Source organism: Canis aureus, chromosome 2 (assembly GCF_053574225.1).
Source record: "Canis aureus isolate CA01 chromosome 2, VMU_Caureus_v.1.0, whole genome shotgun sequence".
Lineage (NCBI taxonomy): Eukaryota > Metazoa > Chordata > Mammalia > Carnivora > Canidae > Canis > Canis aureus.
Genome location: NC_135612.1, coordinates 26425172 through 26448874, shown reverse-complemented (window position 1 = coordinate 26448874; position 23703 = coordinate 26425172). Strand labels below are relative to the sequence as shown.

The 23703-nt window shown below is 44.6% G+C and overlaps 1 protein-coding gene and 1 pseudogene across 2 annotated transcripts in view; both read left to right on the top strand.

Moving 5' to 3' along the window:
• Positions 1 to 23703, top strand: part of RASGRF2 (Ras protein specific guanine nucleotide releasing factor 2) — a 240834-nt gene that overhangs the window by 192403 nt on the left and 24728 nt on the right. For both annotated transcript variants that reach the window (XM_077866482.1, XM_077866488.1), the window contains exon 19: positions 19198 to 19310. In XM_077866482.1, the coding sequence (XP_077722608.1) occupies positions 19198 to 19310 (113 nt within the window). The remainder of the gene's footprint in view (positions 1 to 19197; positions 19311 to 23703) is intronic.
• On the top strand, positions 19410 to 21927 carry LOC144294670 (large ribosomal subunit protein uL23 pseudogene; annotated as a pseudogene).

The window sequence follows — 23703 nt, the reverse complement described above, 5'->3', positions numbered from 1 at the left end:
AATTTCACAAAATAAAGGACGTCCTTCACTTCATTGGCTTGAGCGTCCTTCGCTTCATTGGCTTGAGACATGTGTTGTCCTTTTGTGACCCACTGCCAAATAAAGGGGGGGCTCTGGCGCACATGTGGTGGCTAGCACCTGCCAGGAGAGTTTTCAAGAGAGGGAAGGGGACCCTGCATGGCTCAGATGAGAACATGTTAATCATATAAAGTGTGAGTAAAATGCTAATTAATAAAGAAAAAGGGAAAGGAGGCGTTCCCGGGTCTCCCTTCATTATATTCTCAGATCTGTCGCGGATCTGCAGCACGGCCCTTGGTAACAACAGTCCATGAGAGAGCCAGAGTCCTGGAATCCCTGTGCAAGGAGAATACACTAATTGGGAAAAGTGGGATTTGGGCCTCACCATCAGTTAGCCCATGACAGTTCTTAAATGTAAATTAAAATAAAAATGAAGGTAGCATGTTAAATATAGGATGTAAAAATTTTATCTTACACCTCTTGAATAAAGAAAAATGGATCCCCTATGACTCAAATTCTGAAACCATCCTGAGCCCATGGAAAATGTCTCATCTCTCTTCCTCATAATCTGAGGGAGCTGCTTGTAGGTCCCGCTTGCCTCATTGCAGGTGCATGATAATGAGGTTTCTCCTGTGTCTGACTGTCCCATTCCCCTCTGGCTTTTGATTCCCAGGGCTCCAGTGGCTTCAGAGGTGCAGAGTAGTTTCAGTACACAAGGCTTAGCAGGTGCCCCTCGATTGTCTCCCCTGCTGCAAGTGCAAGCCCAGCCCCCTCCTATCTGCAAATCTTCTCTGAAACCTCTAATCTTGCTTCCCTGTCAGCCTCACCTCCTTTCCCTCCCTCCCCAGTGCCCTCTTTTTCTAATGATCTGAAACAGGAATCCCTCCCAATTTGCATAGAACCCTTGCAGTGGCTAGGAAAAGAGTCGTGAACCAATTTACGATATGCTGGGCTTACTTTACTTTGGGTGAAGAGAGCTCATGGATGGGGAGATGGGTGGGCTGAATCCCTTGCTTGTACGATAGAGATGTGCAGGCAGGTGTGATCATCTGGCTTGACTGGCTGCATGGATACATGCATCCAGCCGGGATTAGAAAGAAAAGCAGCAAGTCCCCGGAACAGAAAGTGGATTGATATGAAAGCAAGGGTCTCATTATTCAGTGTGTTCTGGGGCCTTTAGCTGTAATCTTGAAAGACCCTAAGTGTTTGCTGTTGTTCAGACAGTTGAGATACTTCGCTGCCTGTTACTTAAGGTGTGCTTGGATGTGGGGAGGCACTTCGTCATCCGCTTAGGGGGCCCATGCTGAGAAACCCAGCTTCTCAGACCCTCCCTATGTTGGGGACAGACGTGGATGGTACAAATTGCTCAGACATCTAGTCTTCCATCCTGAGACAATTAAAAACATTTTTTGTATATTTTTTTCATTGGAGTTCAATATGTGAACATACAGCATAACACCCAGTGCTCATCTCATCAAGTGCCCCACTCAGTGCCCGTCACCTAGTCACCCTGTCACCCTGCCCACCTCCCCTTCCACCACCCCTTGTTCATTTCCCAGAGTTAGGAGTCTCTCATGTTCTGTACCCCTCACTAATATTTCCCACTCATTTTCTCTCCTTTCCCCTTTAAACCCTTTCACTATTTCTTATATTCCCCGTATGAAGAAACTATATAATGTTTGTCCTTCTCCGATTGACTTACTTCACTCAGCATAATACCCTCCAGGTCCATCCACGTCGAAGCAAATGGTGGGTATTTGTCATTTCTAATGGCTGAATAATATTCCACTGTATACATAAACCACAGCTTCTTTATCCATCGTCTGTCGATGGACACCGAGGCTCCTTCCACAGTTTGGCTATTGTGGACATTGCTGCTAGAAACATCGGGGTGCAGGTGTCCCAGCGTTTCACTGCATCTGTATCTTTGGGGTAAATCCCCAGCAGTGCAATTACTGGGTCGTAGGGCAGGTCTATTTTTAACTCTTTGAGGAACCTCCACACAGTTTTCCAGAGTGGCTGCACCAGTTCACATTCCCACCAACAGTGCAGGAAGGTTCCCCTTTCTCCGCATCCTCTCCAACATGTGTTGTTTCCTATCTTGTTAATTTTCCCCATTTTCACTGGTGTGAGGTGGTATCTCATTGTGGTTTTGATTTGTATTTCCCTGATGGCCAGTGATGCGGAGCATTTCCTCATGTGCTTGTTGGCCATGTCTATGTCTTCCTCTGTGAGATTTCTGTTCATGTCTTCTGCCCATTTCATGATTGGATTGTTTGTTTCTTTGCTGTTGAGTTTCATAAGTTCTTTATAGATCTTGGATACTAGCCCTTTATCGGATAGATCATTTGCAAATATCTTCTCCCATTCTGTAGGCTGTCTTTTAGTTTTTTGACTCTTTCTTTTGCTGTGCAGAAGCTTTTGATCTTGATGAAGTCCCAATAGTTCATTTTTGCTTTTGTTTCTTTTGCCTTCGTGGATGTATCTTGCAAGAAGTTGCTGTGGCCGAGTTCAAAAAGGGTGTTGCCTGTGTTCTCCTCTAGGATTTTGATGGTATCTTGTCTCACATTTAGATCTTTCATCCATTTTGAATTTATCTTTGTGTATGGTGTAAGAGAGTGGTCTAGTTTCATTCTTCTGCATGTGGATGTCCAATTTTCCCAGCACCACTTATTGAAGAGGCTGTCCTTTTTCCAGTGGATAGTCTTCCCTGCTTTGTTGAATATTAGTTGACCATAGAGTTTAGGGCCCATTTCTGGGTTCTCTATTCTGTTCCATTGATCTCTGTGTCTGTTTTTGGGCCAGTACCACACTGTCTTGATGACCACAGCTTTGTAGTACAACCTGAAATCTGGCATTGGGATGCCCCTGGCTCTGGTTTTCTTTTTCAGTATTCCCCTGACTATTCAGGGTCTTTTTTGATTCCACACAAATCTTTAGATTATTTGTTCCAACTCTGTGAAGAAAGTCCATGGTATTTTGAAAGGGATTGCACTGAATGTGTAAATTGCCCTGGGTAGCATTGACATTTTCACAATATTAATTCTTCCAATCCATGAGCATGGAATATTTTTCCATCTCTTTGTGTTTTCCTCAATTTCTTTCAGAAGTACCTTACAATTTTATGTAAAATCATTATATAAGATATACAAAACAATTATGATATACAAAATATGAAGGGCTTGAACAATAGAATTTTTTCATCATTTCCTATCTCATCAAGGATAACTAATATTGGCAGATACGACCCTGAACTTCATTCGGGAGAGAGTTACAGTATTATGAGTGTTGGTTCTCCAGAGAAATAAAATTTCCCTAGGATGTCACCCTCAACTCCTTCCCTGCAGTGTGTACTAGAATGCCTTTCTGGAATCTTCTAGCCTTTCCTTTAGTAAGTATTTGGCAAGGCTAGAATATTGTGGTTTTTTATTCTGATTCTAAAATTTTTCATCCGTTACATGTTCTGCCCTAGTTTCTCCTCATTTTGTTTTGCTTTTTCACTCATGTGTTGCCTTTCTTGATGAAAGTGAAGCCACAAGTCTTCCCTGGGTGTCTCCCACATGTTTTGTCTGTGGGTTAGTAGAGTCGGGATACACGAGTTCTTCTTCGAGCTCTGTCACTATATCTTCTGTGGGGGCTGATTTGGTCCCTTGGCCTCACTGGGTGTTAATATTCTCTTCTGAGAATGAGAACAACCCTCCATCTCTTGCCTCCCCCGAGGATGTAGTAAAGAGGTTTAAAGGCAACATTGAATCGAGAAGCAGGAAAGACATAAAGTACACTGTGGGTGGGTGTGACCAACTTTCCCTTCCAGCTAAGGATAGGAGATGAACATTTCCTCCCCCTACAAGGAGCTCTTAATTCCCTGTAGATGGGATGTGTCTCCTTCATCGTTGTGTCTGCTTCCTCAGGGCTCTGCAATGCAGGGTTCATGGGAGATGCCCAGGAAAAGTTATCAAATAGAGTTTACAGGTTAATGTTGCTGTTGCTCATTCTCTAGCATTTAAAATATGCAAAGTCAGCCAGGACAGAACTAAGGCCACTGAGGGACCAGAACTCAGCACTGTGTGTTCAGAAAATCAGAGAGAAGGAAGTATTTTTGTTAGGTGTCCACACACAGCTCCAGTGTCTCCTAGCAGGAGACGTGTGTGGACATTTGCACAATTCCAGGGTGTCTATAGGTTTCGGGGCCTGCAGTGCTTTTAACCCCATGCTCCCAGGACTGCTTTGTCCTCTGTGCACAGATGGGAGAGGGAGGGGCTTTGAGGCTGACACTCGAGGGTCTGTGAGAGGCCTGGTGCGTACAATCTATAGCAATTTTGATTTTCCCGAATTGCCTTATAGACCCACTGATTCTGGAAAGATTCTTCTGTCCCGATTGTTCGAGGGATTTTACATACCATGGAGTGGCACTAATAAAGGAGCCTGCAGCTGTGTCCACAGGCTACAGCCTGCTCCATCAGACCCTGGGTTACTGTCTGAGGGACAAGTGACCAGAATGAAATGGTCACTCATTTTCTTAACTGTAGGTTAAGGGGAATGTTTTAAAAGCATGAGATCAGATAAAACTGACCAATTCACATGAAAATCTCCTTCCTAAAGGAGTTTATGAAGGAAACGTTGCTACTTCCTCTCTTTTCCCTCACCTCCTTCATTCATTCACTAACAAGAATTGAGCACTGGAGTGTGCCAGACACAGGGCAGATGTGAGTGTGAAAGGATCCAGACATTGCCTGAGTCAGGGGTACTGGCCTTACGTCTCCCGTGGAGAGAACTCCCAAAATCCCACCAGGTGCCCCTCAAGACTTAGCCACTGTCCATCTGCTATATCCAGAGCCGAGCTCGGCTCCGCCTGCCCCAGCATGTCAGGTGATGTTCTATATGCTGGACAGTGGAAGCAAGAAGGGAAAGCAAGGAGTGGCCTGGGTAGGCCAGTCAGTTAAGTGTCTGCCTTTGGATCAGGTCCTGGGTCCTGGGGTGGAGCCCTGGGTCGGCTCCCTGCCCCATAGGGAGTCTGCTTCTCCCTCTCCCTCTGCCCCTCCCCCCTGTTTGTGCTCTCTCTCTCTCTCACTCTCTCTGTCAAATAAATAAAATCTTGAAAAGAAAAGGAAAGAAAAGAAAAGAAAAAAGAAAAGAAAAGAAGAGAAAAGGAAGGCGAGAAGCGGAGAGGAGGTGTTGGGGAAAGAACAGGGGTCTTTAGGTAGACTGCCAGGCTGAGGGCAGGCCCAGCTATGCCAGGAAGGAAATGTCTTATTCTGGACTGAACTGGAACTTTGATTAATGTACTGGACTGGACATTTTGATTGAAGAGAGAAGTCTCATACCTAAAGGTTCTCAAAGACTTCAGTGCTTGCCCAAAATATATGCGGGGTGGAGAAGGATGGTGGACAGAGCAGTTTACTGTGATCAGTGAAAAACAGTACCACTGCTTGACGATGACGTCACTGTTTGTGATACAGGAAGTGCAGGTCATCTCAGGAGAGCAGCTTCACAGACTGTATCAAAATAACTCAGCTGTTAGGTTTCTAACTCACTTCAGTCCTCTTTCATTCATTGTCTGGGGGCCAGAGAGAGCCCACATTTAGCTGCTGCTGAAGAACTCTGGAGTTTACATTTCAGTTTAGATGCTTTGTTGCATTTTACCTGGAGATCACATTCTTCATAGAAAGGGCACTAAACTTAGGGTGTGGCTCAGCGACTTTTTACCTTTGACCACACCTGTACACCTACCACCCTGATCAGGATGGGATAGCACCCAAGAGGCCCCTCCTAGCCCATGCCCCTCTTCCTGGGCACTGCCCAATCTTCTGCTAGTTTTAGTGTTGATCTTATGATATTATGTACTATTTCTATATTAAGGATAAAACCTTTTATCTGCTAATTATACTCGTTTTCCCTGGTTTGCTCTTTTAACACTCTGGATGATACTTTTTACATACATACATACTTTTCCAATTACGAGGGCTTTTTTTTTTATTTTTAACGAGGGCTTTATATATGCTTTATCATGTAAAATGTAAAAATGCACACAGACCCTACAGTCTTTTTTGTTAGAATCCATATTCTGTAACACTTCCTGAACACATTGAAGAAATAAATGTAGTTTGGGGTATAAGACAAGAATTAGCAGCTCTCACAGCTCCACTGTGGAGCCATGCATAGTAGTTGAGGTGAAAGCTTTCACACCTCCAAAACTCCCGGTAGGTTCTGACCTTGGGCCACTGTGTCCGGGTAGCATGGATGTCGGAGCAGAGGGGCCTTCAGAAGCCTGCTGGAAAAGCAGTGGGGCCGTGGTGGGGAGCACAGGCTTCGGGTCAAAGTTATCTGAATTGAAATCCCCTCCCTGTTTATTAGCCATGTGGCTGAGCAAAGCTCCTCTAGGCTCTCCATTTCTCCTTCTATCTGAGTGTGGATGAGGTCATGTCTTTCTACTACTGATTTTGAGGATTACATGAAGTAGGACCTACAAGAGTCACTGTTAGAGACGGATCCTCAGGACATGACAGATGGCTGCCTTCGGCAGAGCCACAGGCCGAAACCCAGGCAAATGTTGTTCCCCCCGATTTGACCAGTGGAGGGATGAGGTCTCAGAAAGGTTCCATTTCCACTGACCCCAGTGAACCATTTATACTGGTGGGAACATTCAGTATCTGTAGTGCCAAATTAATGTTATTTAATTTAATGAAGTTTAACTGGCCACATGTGGCTAGAGACTACAGCATAACTGTACAGCTCTAGACCTCTCAGAAGTACAGCAGTGAGCCGACCCGGCTCCCCGACATCCAGCTCAGAACAACCCCTCTCTCGTGCATTGCCCCATCCCTCTGAAACAGGAAGTTACGGGTCATCCATCTCTACTCGGCCCTTGCAATAAGCCTGCCAAAGAGGGACACACCTGTATTGGGTCTGTAGGTAGAGCAGAACTTCTAAGTAACATTGATGTTGGGATTATAAATCTCAAAGAATATGATCTCAAGAAGATTATAAATCTCAAATCTCAACTCTTGGGGTGCAGAGAGCTTGAAAGCAAAATCTCTTTCCCAGTAGGGAATGTCCCAGTGAGTGTCCTTGTGTTTGAGCTTCGAGCCTGCAGCCTCCAGTGGGTGGTCCAGTGGGATCATGCCCTGTTGACTAACAGAGATGGGAAAGTGGGTGTTGCCGGGGTGCCAGGGACTATGTGTGTTCAAAGACCTCAGGGATCACGGTGTCCTAAAACGGGAGTTTATGTAGTTCACCTCTTCTGTTAGTTATTTTGACAGGTGACAGAGTGCCCTTTTTAAATTTTTTAATTTTTTGGCATTGCGTAGTAAGACACTAAATCTGGCATCAAATTAGAGCACTAAGTTCAGATTTATGCTTTGTTCCAAATCTGAAATGGAGGTTGGGCCAAGGATGAGCATAGTACAGACTTTCAATGTGGGTGGGAGAATGAAACAGGTAAGAAAGATCCAGCCATAAAAAATAATAATAATAATAATTTTTAAAAAAAGAAAAGATCCAGCCATGGAATAGGCAGGTCCTGGCGACCCTACTGACAGTGCTCAGCTGGCTTCCAGCCCTGGCCTGCCCTTGGGCTCAGCCCCTGCTCATCTCTACCTGGCCCTGCCAGGCTGCCCTGGGCATCTTTCCCATCCACACTCGCTGCTTGGTTTCTGCTCTTGAGTCACCGCTCCCCTTCCACTTGTGAGGCTGTCTTCAGAGGACAGGTGCCTGTTCTTTGAGCTCTTTGCCGGAGAAAGCATGCCTCCCTGGACCACACCACTGTCTGTGTTGTGTGGCTGCTTCCTGTCCTCGCACTCCTGAAGGGGCCAGGACTTTACAGGCCACTCTGCCCCAGGTCCTTACTGCTGCTTGAGGAGATTTCCCTTCATCCCAGGAAGATATGTAGCTGGCACTGAGCTGGGGGGACGTGCCACTACATGCCAGAGGAATGATCTCTGGGGTCTGAGGCTGTCCTGATTATGCTACAGAGCACATGGTCTTTAGAGGCAACTTGAAGACATCACCCCCCACTTAGAAGGAAGTGTCCTTTTCCTCTATGGGGGTGCATTCCGAATGACAAGGCTTCCAGTGTTTTGTTTGTTTTTTTGTTGTTGTCTCTTTTATCGCTTGCTCTTGTGTCAGGCACTGTTCTAAGCAGTTTTCAAATATAAAATCATTTACCCCTCACTGAACCTTTTAAGAGACTGTCATTATCCCAGCTTTACAGATGGGGAAATTGAAGCCTCGGGAGATGAAATAATCTGCCTGAAATGACACAGATAGCAGGTGGTGGAAGCAGGTTGCACACCCGGGCTGCTGGCTCCCCAGCGTATGCTCTAACCCCTGATCTCGTCAGCCAACTCTTGGGGTGCAGACAGCTTGAAAGCAAAATGTACAAAGCTACTTCTGACTCAAAAGCACGAGAATATCCTATGCCAACCCTGACAACATTTTTTCTATTTCTAAATCTTTCCTTAGAAAAGTTACTTTTGTCCCAGAGTCTATTCTGTGTCCCTTGAACAAAGGATTTGTATGGTTTTAGGGGGCAGAGTGCTGGCTCCCCTCTGACAGCCAGGGGGGCACCTCCCGCATTCAGACGGTGAGAGCAAGGCTCCCGTACCAGCCTCCCCAGCTGGCCGTGGTGGGAGCTGGAGCTAGTGCTGTCTGTGGTGAAAGGTCAGGAGACCCCAGACTTCCCCCCAACAGGTGGATGAGGGTGCTGGCCCCCTGCTCAGCATCCCCGAAGTACAATGAGGCTCCCGTCTCCTGCCAGTGGGTGTGTCGATGGGGACACTGGAACCAAGAAGAGGGAATTTAGTAGCAACGTGAGAAGCTGGCAGCTATGAACTATTTCTGTGTAATGACAAGCGCATTGTCTCCTGCTTCTACCTGGCAAATAGTTTCATAAGGGCCCCGACTGGGAAGGTAACCAACAGCTACACCGGTTTTTATGTTAGTCTCAGCTTTACTGATGAGCGCCCGGTTGCTTCTGGTTGTCCATACCACTTCCCATGGACCTCTGCACATCCAGGCTAAAAAAATCCCAAAAATCCACCAGGGACAAACCAATGTTTGTTCGCAAACTCAGGTTTCCCAAGCCGGCAGCCAAGGCAAGACAGAGAATGCTCTATTTGATTAGGCCAGGCCCTTGTGTTCGCTGTGGCCCCCCCTCATTCCCTCAGCACGAAGTACAGTAGCTGGTACTTCGTTGCATCAGTATCGTATTCCATCCTGCTGTATTATTTTATCAAAATCTGTCTTGTCCTTCTCCCCTTGGAACAAATGGCCTTGGGCATCACATTTCAGTTTAGTCCCTGGGTCAGAAAGGACTCAGGTGAGGAGAGAAATCTGGAACCCTGGGCTAGAGTCCTCTGTAATTTGCCATCTTGCTCATTCATAAAACTGGTGGAATGATCTACCCGTAAGGGGGTCCTGATGCACAAATGGATTCTTGGTCAGAGCTCTCTAGAAAATACAAAATGAACATACAAAATCAGAAACTATTATCTGATAATGATGGACTTTCCTTTTTCTTTTTAACCCCGAAAATAGATTTTCATTTTCATTTTTTTAAAGATTTTATTTATTTACTCATGAGAGACAGAGAGAGAGAGAAGCAGAGACACAGGGAGAGGGAGAAGCAGGCTCCATGCAGGGAGCCCGATGTGGGACTGGAACCTGGGTCCCCAGGATCACGTCCTGGGCTGAAGGCAGATGCTCAACCGCTAAGCCACCCGGGCTGCCCGATTTTCATTTTCTAACTTTAAACAACCAAGAAGATCCTACTTCCTTTAACTACTTACCAGAGTTTTTTCTTACCTTTTATACGTCCCTTTTGTCATCCTTTAAATTCTCCTTAAGCTTTCCACGCATGTCTTCAAAAAAAAAAAGAAAAGGAAAAGGAAAACAGTGAGAAATTAACAACAGGATTTATTTAAGTCTGTGTGAAACAGAATTAAGAGTTTAGGAAACCAGTGTGTTAAATGGAACTTATTTTCAGTTCCCATTGTGGCCAAGACAGAAACTTCGCTTTTTCTGTAGAACAGCGGGATTCTTTAACTCTCTGTGGATGGGTTTCTTGGACAGAAAACAGCGAGAGACACCATACAGGATTTTATGTACATCAGGAGCTGCTTCTTCCAGTTTCCATTCTCCATGGTCATGCTCCCTCGTGGACCTAGGAGGTATTTCTGGAGCCCGTGGCTCGCAGGACTGAGTCCTCGGGCCCTCCTCTAGACCAGCACCCCTCTGTCATGTTAGGACTCTGTCTCCAGGACTCCAAGGAGCTGTCTCAGCTCTAGGGGCATCAGCTGGTTTGTTCAGGTCTTGTGTTGTTGCCTACCCTTTGCCCTTTTCTTTGTACTCACGCTGCTTCCAGATGCCACCAACCTGTACCTCCTAACATCTTTGCAAAATAAAGTTTCTTCCTGGATGAATGTCAAAGATTCCATTTCCACCACATTCCTGACTCTCAGTCTGTCTTCTCGACGGGCAAAGGGTTGAGGTTTGCCCACCAGTCTTCTTGACCAGTCTTTTCTCCTCTTCTGGGTCAGGGCATGGAGAACAAAGTATAACTTAGAAACTAAGACTTACTCTTTGAGTTAAAGTCAGTGATCATTTTGTTGCCATGTGGCATTAATTACCTAAGAAAATTTAAAAAGAAGATTAAAAGCAGTTTTTGCAAACTGGGGTTTTTTTTTTTTCTCACCAATCTTTGTCATTGTCTTGAAAGCTACCATCCGCATCAATTAACCACCTCTCTAGAAACCAGTGGAAAACAGAGCACCTGGAAAAATCCTTCTTCTGATAAATGCTTTCTAAACTGACTGATTCTCTTTTGGGATGCAGCGATGTAAGCCTGGGAGTTTCGTGATTTCAAGGTTGTGGGCAGTATTTAAAATTCTTCTAGGTGCAGCAGTTCAGGTCTAGAGGCTGGATTTCAGCAAGTCATTCAGATGCAGAATCATTTGTTAGAAAACGGTCAAATAACTTCTTCCCTGTAGGAGTCCTTCCTTGTTGCTGAGTTGGTGTCATTCATTGCCATTTGCCTCCTCCCAGTTAATTTTGTTCTAACATCTTCCACATTCTGCATTGTGCCTCCCTCTGGTAGCCTCCCACCTCACATCTGCTAAAATAATTTCTGAAAACTCCAGTTTAAGAAGAATTAGGTAATATATTACCACGCGTCTCCAAGTCAAGTATCCTCCCTAGAACTTTTGTCCATTCATTCAACAAATATTTGAGCACCCACCAGGAGCACCCATGCTTAACAAATCTGGGGTTTAATCATATCTCGGTTTTAGCACCTTTTCCTGGTGCATAAGCTGCAACATGACTGTCAGTTACACATTTTCGGTATATTCTGTTCCTCTTTGGAGATTCTAGAACCTTATGAGTAAGTGTTGAACAGGTATTTGAAAATTCAGAATTACTGTGGGGTTGCTTTGTCGGGTTTTATTCCAAAGTTAATGGCCTTCCTGATGTTTTTAGAGTAGGTTGTTCCTTTTGTAAGGCAAAGAGGCTTTTAAAATACTTTTATAGTCAGGTGATGGGAAATGCTGGAAAATGCTGCCTTTCACTTTTCCAATGACGAACTGTGATTCAGAGTCAAGATTGCACAGAGGCAGCAAGAAGGCAGGACGACCAGGGGTGGGGGCAGGTGGACGAGGTCACACAGGTGCTGTGCACAGTGTCCCTTGCCAGCTTTTAGCCAGCACAATCTCCCCCTGGGATCAGGTTTCAACATTTAAGTTCTGAATAAAGTCTCCCCTCCTCAAAAGAATTGAAAACCACATTGGTTTCGAGACTTGTTATTTCTAGGTCATTAAAATGAGGAATCCAGAAAAGCATATCCTCAACCTATCAAGGTTGATTTGCATAAATCTTGGGAAGATCACTGGGCATCTCTGCCTCGGTTTCCCAATTGACAAAATGGGCCCAGATCTAACCTAAATCTCCACCACAATGTAAATTAAACTCTTCATCTTCTGTAGTCAAAGAAAACAAAACAGCAGCACACTCTTCATTTTCTTGAAAGTCATTGTCAAACCCCAGGCTCTTATTTTTGAGCCTAATACATCCTAAGCCCCTTCTTTATGAGCCCACTGTCCCAGATTTGAAATTTATGTGGTCTTACTTACTCCATTCCGCAGTATTTCTACTTAGCTTTTAAAAATTCTGGCCACAGTTAGGAATACACTGTTCTGATTACAGTGAGAAATTCTCCTCATAATTCTCTTTACCCTCAAACTTTTTTTTTTTTAAAGATTTTGTTTATTTATTCATGAGAGACACAGAGAGAGGCAGAGACACAGGCAGAGGGAGAAGCAGGCCCCATGCAGGGAGCCTGACTCAGTACTCGATCCTGGGTCCCCAGGATCACACTCTGGCCTGAAGGCAAGTGCTAAACCGCTGAGTCACCCAGGGATCCCCCTCAAACTTTGTTTTTTGAATCAGATCTTCCCGATGTCCTGGAGTTCCCTTGGCCATACATAGTGTAAGGGAACTAATCGTTACCCTGCTCTCCCATGAAAGGATGAGTGTAATTGCCACCATGCCTCGGCCGTCAGCAAGAATCTGATTTATTGTGCCACAGATTATTTTCCTGTCGTGTGATCTAGTCTTACTCATACAAACCTGAGTTTCAAGATCTCCTTCTCAAATGGGTGTTAGGATAGGTGGAAATAGTTCCCGACTCAGTGTGGCAAGCAGCAGTCTGATGTGTCCTCGGCCCAAGCCACCAGCTCTAACTCACTGGCAGCCACTGTTTTTGGACGGGCTGCCGTGTTAGCAGCTAGACACTCCGGCTGCGGCCGACCCTGCCTCGGGAGTGTCCTGCATCCGCCGCTTGCTATCTCCTGACTTAGAGCAAGACACTTAGATTCTCTGTACCTTGACTTCCTTGTATATAAAATGGGAGTCATGGTTGGAACTGTGTTGCCATCAAGGGTGAAATTAGATCATAAAGTGATTAAAATATCACCTAGCAGTGGCCAACTCCCGGAAGTCTTACTTACAATTATGACCCTAGGAATTGCTCACTAACCTAAGGGGAATACTGACTTTCTAATCATTTATGAATGTGCTGGGGCAGAGTCAATAAAATCTGGGTAAAATAAACTCATCTCGCCACAGCTTATCTCTTGAGGAGGATTCTAGCATTATTGACTGGTAACCTCTTATCCCCAAGCATTTGCTGTGTTCCTGGATACTCCACGTGAGCTGTCACCGGTTTGCAGGGGTTCGGTGAAGCAGCATTTGCAGGAGTGTCTGGAGCTGCATTTGCAGGAGTGTCCGGGAGCTGCATTTGCGGGGGTACCCGGGAGCTGCATTTGTGGGAGTCCCCGGGAGCTGCATTTGCGGGGTCCCCGGGAGCTGCATTTGTGGGAGTCCCCGGGAGCTGCATTTGCGGGGGTCCCCGGGAGCTGCATTTGTGGGAGTCCCTGGGAGCTGCATTTGCAGGGGTCCCCGGGGAGCTGCATTTGTGGGAGTCCCTGGGAGCTGCATTTGCAGGGGTCCCCGGGGAGCTGCATTTGCAGGCCCAGAAGCTCTCCTTAGGCTCAGCGCAGCAGGGCCACACTGTCCCGGGCTCCAGGGGTCAATAGTTACTAACGTTTCTTTCCTTCATCTGCCCACGGCCCGCGGCTGTTCTTGCTCCGCCTTTCATAAATTGAGGTGCTCAGGAAGTGTTGAAGGATTGCGAGCTGTCGTCTCCCTTTTGGGGACGGAAACGGAGCAGCGTCCCATTTTCTGGGCTCCCCACCTTTGGAAGCAGGGTGGTTTCTTCTTTCTGATCGTCTGTGTCCTCATCTCCGCTGCAGCAGTTGGAAAACAAAACCTGCCCTGCGTAAGCCGTCGCCGCGATGGCCTCGGGGACAGGCTCCTCCTGGGTGCGCGGGGTGCGCGGGGTGCGCGGGGTGGCCGAGCCGCGCAGGTGCCTGCAGGTGGGGGCCCGACTCCCGCGCGGCCGGACGGCCCAGGAGCGCCACCTCGTGGGCACCCCGATTGCGGCCTCGCAGCAGGGGCCGCCCACCTCCCTCCAGGATTCTCCTTTCCCGTTTCAGCGCTTGGGGAAATGGGACCAAAAATTAGATTCCAGATAATTTAAAAATGACTGTCAGGCAGACTTATTATGAAGCATCTACTTCTGGCTTTACATAGGGCAAGTGCCTTTTAGCTGCTCCAGGTTTCTATCGAAGTGGTAGCTCTTGCGCGGTTAGGCCAAGTCTGCATTTTACAGGCATTGGTAAAAAAGAAAATGTTGGATGAGCACTGGGTGTTATGCTATATGTTGGCAAATTGAACTCCAATAAAAAAAAAAATGTTAGTCTGTTACAGTCTAGGTAGTACATCAAAGGAATGAGAATTTCCTTTTTTTTTCTTAGTCCAATTTTAAGAAGTTTTTTTTTTTTTGCATGAATTTTAAAAAATAATGGCAAAGTCTTTGAACTGAAAGTGTCATCAGCATCACCCAGTAGCTCGTTAGAATAGAATCTCAGTCCCTGTTCCAGCCCTACTTACAGCATTAGGATCTGCGGCGGTTCGTGGCTACCTTGACAGGTAGAAGTGCAGGTGACCAGAGTGACATGGAAGACCTGTGATTTTGTCCTTACTCTGGTGCTTCCTGACATGTCTCAGCCATGTGATCACATCCCTTCAGCCTCAGTGGCCCACATGTGACACAAGATCATGGGTTCCTGCCTTGTCTGCTCCTGGCCCAGCTGAGGGACAACTAAAAACATGCACAGCAGGTCACCTTGAACATGGGGAAAACCTGTGCAAATGTCAGGGGAAACGATGAGTGAGAATTCTTACATTTCATACTCAGCCATCACTGGATAATGTGCTTTCCATCAGCTACATCAGCAGCAGAGCAAATGTTCACCTAAAACCTTCATCATGCTTCACATGGTGTCTGGTCAGATCCCACCAAGTTTTCATGGGTCTCTTTGTTTTTTTTGTTTTTTTTTTTAAAGATTTTATTTATTTATTCATAGAGACACAGCTAGAGAGAGAGAGGCAGAGACACAGGCAGAGGGAGAAGCAGGCACCATGCAGGGAGCCTGATGTGGGACTCGATCCCAGGTCTCCAGGATCACACCCCGAGCTGCAGGCGGCGCTAAACCGCTGCGCCACCGGGGCTGCCCTCATGGGTCTCTTTGAAAGGCTAGTCTTTCCAGAGTGCAGAATAATAAATTGCCTTCCTGGGGTCTCAGAACTGTTTCCCCTCTTGAGCCCAGGATGGGGTGCAGTCAGTACTCAATGGAGCTTGTTGATGAAACTGCTGATTATCCCTCAGCAAGGTCCAAACACTGGCCTGATGTCCTTCACACAAATCCTTTTATGATAATCAGATTATGTGCATCATTAGAGACTGACACAGCTACAGGAGGACTCTATCATCACTAATAAATACCAATATTCATTAAGGAAACAGACTCCTGATGGCTGAGAAATCCTTTGGTAGTGCTCAGGGATCGAAGTTAGTGAGGTTATTAGCTGTATACAAATATTCCCTTCACCTTGAAATGGGGCAAAGGCAAATAAAACACAGTAGCAAGATATTACCCTCTTTTCCTTGCACACATTTTATTTTTTTATTTTTTTTTAAGATTTTATTTATTTATTCATGAGACACACACACACAGAGGCAGAGACACAGGCAGAGGGAGAAGCAGGCTCCATGCAGGGAGCCCGACATGGGACTCCATCCCAGGACTCCAGGGTCGTGCCCTGGGCTGAGGGCAGGTGCTAAACTGCTGAGCCACCCAGGCTGCCCTCTTGCACACATTTTAAAAGCAAAACCAACAGCCAAGAAGCTGTTGGAAAATAAATAGATGAAATTTTAGAAAAACATATCAGCTGAAAGCCTGAGGATGCTGAGAGATGTTAAGCTCCGTGTTGCCCCAGGCCCGTGTGGCTCCTGTTCCAAAGAAATGGTAGTGATTGTCCAGTAGTAAAAGCAAAACATGGAGAAAAATTTCTTGCACGATTCTCCACTGAACCGAGGCACAACAATATTCAACTCAAATTAGGGCAGACTGTCACATTGTCTGCAATTTGTGAAATTATGGACCTTTTTGCTCCTAATTTACTAAATATAGGGAAAATGTGCTGTTTTCTTCTTACTAGATTCTAATTAGCAGTGTTTTCTCTAATCATTTAAAAGAACTCGGACTGTCAGTGCTTCAAAATTACTTTCCTTAAAGTTAAAATGTAGCTATGAGGAGTAACTTTATACAGGAGGGAAAATACACATTCAGGCCTACACCTAAAAAGATAGCCTGTCAGTCAGGACCTTGAAAGCAGGCCTTAGCAGAGCGCACGTCATCTCTGAAAACCTGACCATCCCCGATGCTGCCTGTCGGTGTATTATAAGGATGCATTTAATAAGAGAGTACAAGAAACATGATGTTACCTTTTTACTTCTTTTTTCAACTTTTTACCTTTAAAAATTTCAAATCAAGAGGGAAAAAATGCCAGAATATGTAACACTATTCTGTTTTATTTTATTTATTTTTATTTTGTTTCTTTGTTTTTTTTAATAATAAATTTATTTTTTATTGGTGTTCAATTTGCCAACATACAGAATAACACCCCATGCTCATCCCGTCAAGTGCCCCCCTCAGCGCCCGTCACCCATTCACCCCCACTGCCCGCCCTCCTCCCCTTCCACCACCCCTAGTTCGTTTCCCAGAGTTAGGAGTCTTTATGTTCTGTCTCCCTTTCTGGTATTTCCTACCCATTTCTTCTCCCTTCCCTTCTATTCCCTTTCACTATTATTGATATTCTCCAAATGAATGAGAACATATAATGTTTGTCCTTCTCCGACTGACTTACTTCACTCAGCATAATACCCTCCAGTTCCATCCACGTCGAAGCAAATGGTGGGTGTTTGTCATTTCTCATGGCTGAGGAATATTCCATTGTATACATAAACCACATCTTCTTTATCCATTCATCTTTCGATGGACACCGAGGCTCCTTCCACAGTTTGGCTATCGTGGCCATTGCTGCTATAAACATCAGGGTGCAGGTGTCCCGGCGTTTCATTGCATCTGTATCTTTGGGGTAAATCCCCAACAGTGCAATTGCTGGGTCGTAGGGCAGGTCTATTTTTAACTCTTTGAGGAACCTCCACACAGTTTTCCAGAGTGGCTGCACCAGTTCACATTCCCACCAACAGTGTATGAGGGTTCCCTTTTCTCCGCATCCTCTCCAACATTTGTGGTTTCCTGCCTTGTTAATTTTCCCCATTCTCACTGGTGTGAGGTGGGATCTCATTGTGGTTTTGATTTGTATTTCCCTGATGGCAAGTGATGCAGAGCATTTTCTCATGTGCGTGTTGGCCATGTCTATGTCTTCCTCTGTGAGATTTCTCTTCATGTCTTTTGCCCATTTCATGATTGGATTGTTTGTTTCTTTGGTGTTGAGTTTAAGAAGTTCTTTATAGATCTTGGAAACTAGCCCTTTATCTGATACGTCATCTGCAAATATCTTCTCCCATTCTGTAGGTTGACTTTTAATTTTGTTGTTTTAACAGAAACGCTAATACCCATCTACCTTCCTAATAGTGGTTAACATAGTTACATGCTGACCGTATTTATGCTCTCTCACTTTCCACCGCCTGCTGCCCTCCCAAACAAGGAGCTGCTCTTAAATAGCCTCAGTAAAATGACCAAATTCAGGACAATTTAACATTGATAATATTCCCACCTAGTACACAGTCCTGGCTGGACTTTTGCCACTTGTCCCAGGGATGCCCTTCATAACATTTTCCCCTTGATCCCGGATCTGATCCAGATTCGCACGTTGCATGGAACCGTGATAGCACCCTCTGGTGTCCTTTCAAATGGAAGACCTCCACGTTTCGTCTTTTAATACATTAACATTTTCGAAGAGCACAATGCTTCCTCACAATGCAATTGTGAGACTGTGCAATAACTGATGGCTTTCACAGAGCATCACACAAGTAGGTACCCGGTGGTGACTTGCTCCTTTATTAGTGGGGTAACTGACCACGTGATTGAGGTGATGTCTGCAGAGTCTTTCTTTGTAATGAACCCGTCATTTCTGGCACAGCCGGGAGAATTAATAAATTCTGCTTCCCAGTAAATTTCGGCGTCCATTCAGTTGCCTGATCAGTTATTACTGCTTTGGACAAAATGATGATTTTTCTAGCTTTTTAAAATGTCTTTGCATGTATTAATTGGAATTCTACTATAAAGTAAAGTTTCTCTTCCACCCTCTTTATGTGTTTACCCATGTATGTCTTTGTGAACATCAGTAGGGGTTCACAGGTTGTTTTGATACAGTTGGTTATTACTTCTCACTCTCACTATTCATTTTGATGCTCTAATCGTTCCACCTTTGCCCAGTGGGCGCCCCTTCAGTCTCACTCCTGGGCTTGTGTGTGTGTGAGTGCCACTTATTCTTTAGCCCTTAGCATATCTGTATTGAAGTTCTTTTCTTTTTTTTCCTTTTATTTATTCATGTGAGACACAGAGAGAGGCAGAGACACAGGCAGAGGGAGAAGCAGGCTCCATGCAGGGAGCCTGATGTGGGACTCGACCCTGGGTCCCCAGGACCACACCCTGACCTGAAGGCGGCGCTAAACTGCTGAGCCATCTGGGATGCCCTGTATTGAAGTTCTTAATTCAAGTCACTGCCCAAATGACAAACTTTATTCTTAAATCAGATCTTTTTTTTTTAAAACTATTGCTATGTCCCAGTTACTATCCAACACATGGTCCAGTGGGAAACCAGACCATTACTTCAGCCTTTACATACAGTAAAGATTATTGTAAGGGGCACCATGGGAATGTCAAAGCAAAGCCCTTTATTCCCTTGGGTTGACTAAAGAAGCTCCTGGGAGAAAGTTTATCACCTCCTAGATGTGAAAGATGATTAGAAGTAAATGTGGAGGGGTAAAGGAAGAGGCACAATGGTCCAGGCTAAGGGAAGTACCTATGTCTGAGGAATTCCCACCCTCTGGGGAGCCTGTCAGAAATAGCAACAATAGGACCCCATCCCGAACCAGTGAACTCAGGATCTCCGGTGGGGAGAACAGTCCTAGGGTCCATACATTTTAATTTCCATACATAGCTTCTAGAGAATTTATCATGAGAAATGGTGTCATATGGCATGGAGCATAAACCTTCACAACTAAAATTTTTAAAATTCCATTTTATTTTATAGGATTTTGAACTCAACAACGAACTAAAGATGAATGTCCTAAATTTGCTAGAAGAAGTTTTACGAGACCCAGACCTTCTTCCCCAGGAAAGGAAAGCCACGGCGAATATCCTGAGGTAAAACACAGTTGCAGGTTCCTCCTAATGACATTGGTTGCTTTGTGCTGTGTTCTAGAAAATAAGATCCTATTCGACCAGAAAGGAGTATCTTAGATTCCTGGGAGCAGTCGGGATTCTGCTGTCACTGTCAAATGTTACATATCATCTTCTCTCTTCTGGGGGCAGGTTGGTGTCTGCTGCCTCGGGAAGACTTGGCCTGGGAACATAACTTGTGTGGAGACAGGAGTGCAGTTGCTCCTCTCGGTGTGGCCAGACAGTGGTTCACTGCAGCACCAAAAGTGAAAAGGAGGAAGCCTTAAAGGATCTCTCCTGTGACCCCATCAGGCATTGCAGACAGATGTTTTCCTACTATTGGTTCTAGTTGTTGATTGTAAGCTTGGGTATATGAGCAGGGTTGTAGCATTTCTGTGACAGTCCTGTGCCCCTGGCTTGTGGATGTGCCACCATATAGTAGTTATATGTTTTCTTTAGCTTGTTTCACAGGTTCTAGGCCAGTTTCACTGACGACTTCTCAGGTTAGGATTCCCACATCATGTAGGTTGTATAAAAGCTTGTAGGTGTCATAAAAGCTTGAACTTTGGGTTTCCCACGAGAGACTGTTTGTTTCTGTCATTACACCCAGCATTCAAGCAGGTAACAAACTTTTCTATAGTTTCTTGAACTGATGGGCGAACTTTTTTCTAGGCCATTCTATGGGAGAAGGATACCCATCAGGGATTTTGTGCAGACATTTTAGTTACAGCTTTCCACCTGATGCATGGCCATATCATCTGTCCCCACATAGGGATGGGAAGCCCAGCATCTATCTGCTAGACCTGATACTCCTTTATCATTTTGACTTCTAGTTTCATCTTCATTTATAATCTCTTGAAGAAGTCCTTTATTTCTTCTAACCTTGACTATACTGTTTCTTTGTTATTCAGAAGGGAGTCTATCTTAGCTCTACCATGTTTTTGGAAGTCACTCTAATGCAGGGATGCTGGATTTTGGTCTGTGACATTTTAGCAATTGGCTCATGAGTTATTTTTAGTACCATCAGTTCAAGATTCCATCACCAGACCCTTCTTTGGTTTAGGGGCTCTTCTGGGAGTTTATCTTAAGGGAGTTAGTCCTTAAGATAAATCCTATTTACCATCCCAAGTCTTTATTATTTATCAGGTTTAAGACATGCGCATACTTTTTGTTGAATAAATGACCTGAGAATTAGAGGTGTGGGATCAATAAGAAATAGAAATTTTAGTAGATGGTACAGTTGGGACCATGACATGGAGCAGAGTCTGATTCTAACTTTTGCAGCATTCACAGGTATAATCTTGGTTCCGACACTTGGAGATGCCAAGTTTCTCAATGAGTCTAAAACTCAGTCCCCTCATTTGTAAAATGAGGCTAATGATACCTACTATTGAGTTGTTATGACAATTACATGATATAATATGTACAAAGAGCTTAACACAATGCCTGAAACATAAATGGCACTCATTTTACTGCTACACTTGTTATTATTATTTTTATTTACTCTGACAGTAACTCTTAGGAAAAATATTTTCTTCCATCAAGCTAATATGGCACAAGTAAAACCAAGCTAGGTCTTAATTAAACTCAAATTTCCTCAGGCTTCTTCACCTTGTCTCTACAAAAGAGATCATAATAACACTAAAAGCCAATTTAATATTGCACAAAGATATGAATGCAATAAAAAAAAGAATTCAAATGTATACTTCAAGTGGATGAATTCTTTGACATGGGAATTATATCTCAATGTAGTTGTTACACAAAAAACTATAGTCATAACCCACTTGCTATTTTGCAAGAGGAAAAAAAGAAGTAAAAAAACAAAACAAAAATACAGTTCTACTGATGGGATGCTCCCAGCTGTCCACTCACACTTCTGACCTCTTTCAAAGTCTTCCCAAGAATTCCAGAAGTCCCAAGAACTGTGTGCTAGGAGCAAACCCAGTCTTTTTTCTGCCTTAGCATCTTAATTCAGGTTCACTGCCCAAATACCACCTGAGGGAGAGACTTTATCAGTGCCACCATTGTTTCTGTCAAGAATGCTTTGTCCTGAAGATGGCGCCCAAGGCGAAGAAGGAAGCCCCTGCCCCTCCCAAAGCCGAAGCCAAAGCAAAGGCTTTGAAAGCTAAGAAAGTGGTGCTGAAAGGCATGCACAGTCACACACACACACACACACACACACACACACACACACACACAAAGAAGATCTGTACCTCACCTACATTCGGAGGACCCAAGACCCTGCGTCTATGAAGGCAGCCCAAATATCCTTGAAAGAGCGCCCCCAGGAGAAGCAAGCTTGATCACTGTGCTATCATCAAGTTCCCCCTGACTACCGAGTCAGCCATGAAGAAAATAGAAGACAACAACACACTTGTGTTCATTGTGGATGTCAAGGCCAATAAGCACCAGATCAAACAGGCTGTGAAGAAGCTCGATGACATTGATGTGGCCAAGGTCAACACCTTGATCAGGCCTGATGGAGAGAAGAAAGCATATGTTCGACTGGCTCCTGACTATGATGCTTTGGGTGTTGCCAACAAAATTGGGATCATCTAAACTGAGTCCAGCTGGCTATCAGTCTAAATCTAAATTTTTTCACACACACACAAAAAAATGCTATGTCCTCTAAAGCCATTATTTCCCTATCAAAAAGCTGACAAAGATGCCACCTGCCTTAGGGATCTAAGCCAGACGGGCCCCAGAACAGCCTCACTCAACCCAGAGTCTTGGTGTTGGTCTTTTCCATCTTTGGTGAAAATAGCTCCTTTGGCTCCATCTTTCACCATCACAATTCAAAATCCACCCAAAGAGCCTGCAGGGAATAGATATTTACACCATCCATTCTCCCCGCCCCCTGACCTATCTTTTTTCCCATGAGGCCAAGACAAAAGTCTTTGTTTAGCCCTAAGTACAACAACTAGGGCAGACAGATACCAGTGGGGTCAGCAGCCCTTTGGCTTAGCAGACAGCCATGCCCTGAGTCCCTCTTGGGTCAGCTGGGTCTCCGAGGCACTCACTTATCTTCCCAACAAGTAAGTGAATATATTTGTGCAAATAAATAAATAAATAAAATCCTGTGGTACAAGAAAACTGACCTTTGATTGAAGCTCTCCTGCCAAGTAATTCATCCCACCTGTGTTAAGTTTCCCAGTCCCTGCCCCAGCATACACAATTGTGATTAGAGGAGGAAGGTACAGTAATTTGTTAGGATTTTTGATAACTTACCATACAGATACTTATGTTTATATGTATGATACTTACATATTTATATTTTAAAAATCATGTCAGAATGATTACAAAGTAGAATAGGAAGGAAGACCTCTATATAACCATCACCAATGAAATACCATCATTCATGAAATCTCTTTGTGAAAAAATCTCATCATGGAGTTTTTGAAAAAGAAACAAATCAAAAGGATTTTTTAAAAGATTTTATTTATTTTTTTTGACAGAGAGAAAGAGAACACAAGCAGGGGGAGTGGCAGGCATAGGGAGAGGGAGAAGCAGGCTCCCTGTGGAGCAGAGAGCCCAATGTGGGGCTCGATCCCAGGACTGTGGGATCATGACCTGAACCGAAGGCAGATGCTTAATCAACTGAGCCACCTAGGCACACATCAAAAGGATTATTTAAAAATTATCTGAAAATTGTAACATACGATAATTATACGAAATGATAATAATTATTATGGAAAATTATAAAGATGTTTCTCTTTCTTTCTTCCTTCCTTCCTTCCTTCCTTCCTTCCTTCCTTCCTTCCTTCCTTCCTTCCTTCCTTTCTTCCTTTCTTTCTTTCTTTCTTTCTTTCTTTCTTTCTTTCTTTCTTTCTTTCTTTCTTTCTTTCTTTCTTTCTTTCTTCTTTCTTTTGAAAGATTTTATTTATTGATTCATGAGAGACACAGAGAGAGAGGCAGAGGGAGAAGCAGGCTCCATGCAGGGAGCCCAGTGCGGGACTGGATCCCAGGACTCTAGGATCACACCCAAGGCTGAAGGCAGGCACTAAACCGCTGAGCCACCCAGGGATCTCCTGTTCATTTATTTCTTTTCTTTTTTTTTTTTAAAGATTTATTTATTTATTCATGACAGACATAGAGAGAGGGGGGGGTGGGCAGAGACACAGGAGGAAGGAGAAGCAGGCTCCATGGCGGGAGCCCGACATGGGACTCGATCCCGGGACTCCAGGATCGCGCCCTGGGCCAAAGGCAGGCACCAAACCGCTGAGCCACCCAGGGATCCCTCATTTATTTCTTAATCTGGAAACAAACAGGGAATTATTTCCAACCCAAACCGGGAGATTTTAGTACTAAAGGTTTCCATGCATGTGTGGACATCTGACTTCAGAGCATACGTAGCCATGGGCTCAAGTAAGCCTGGAAG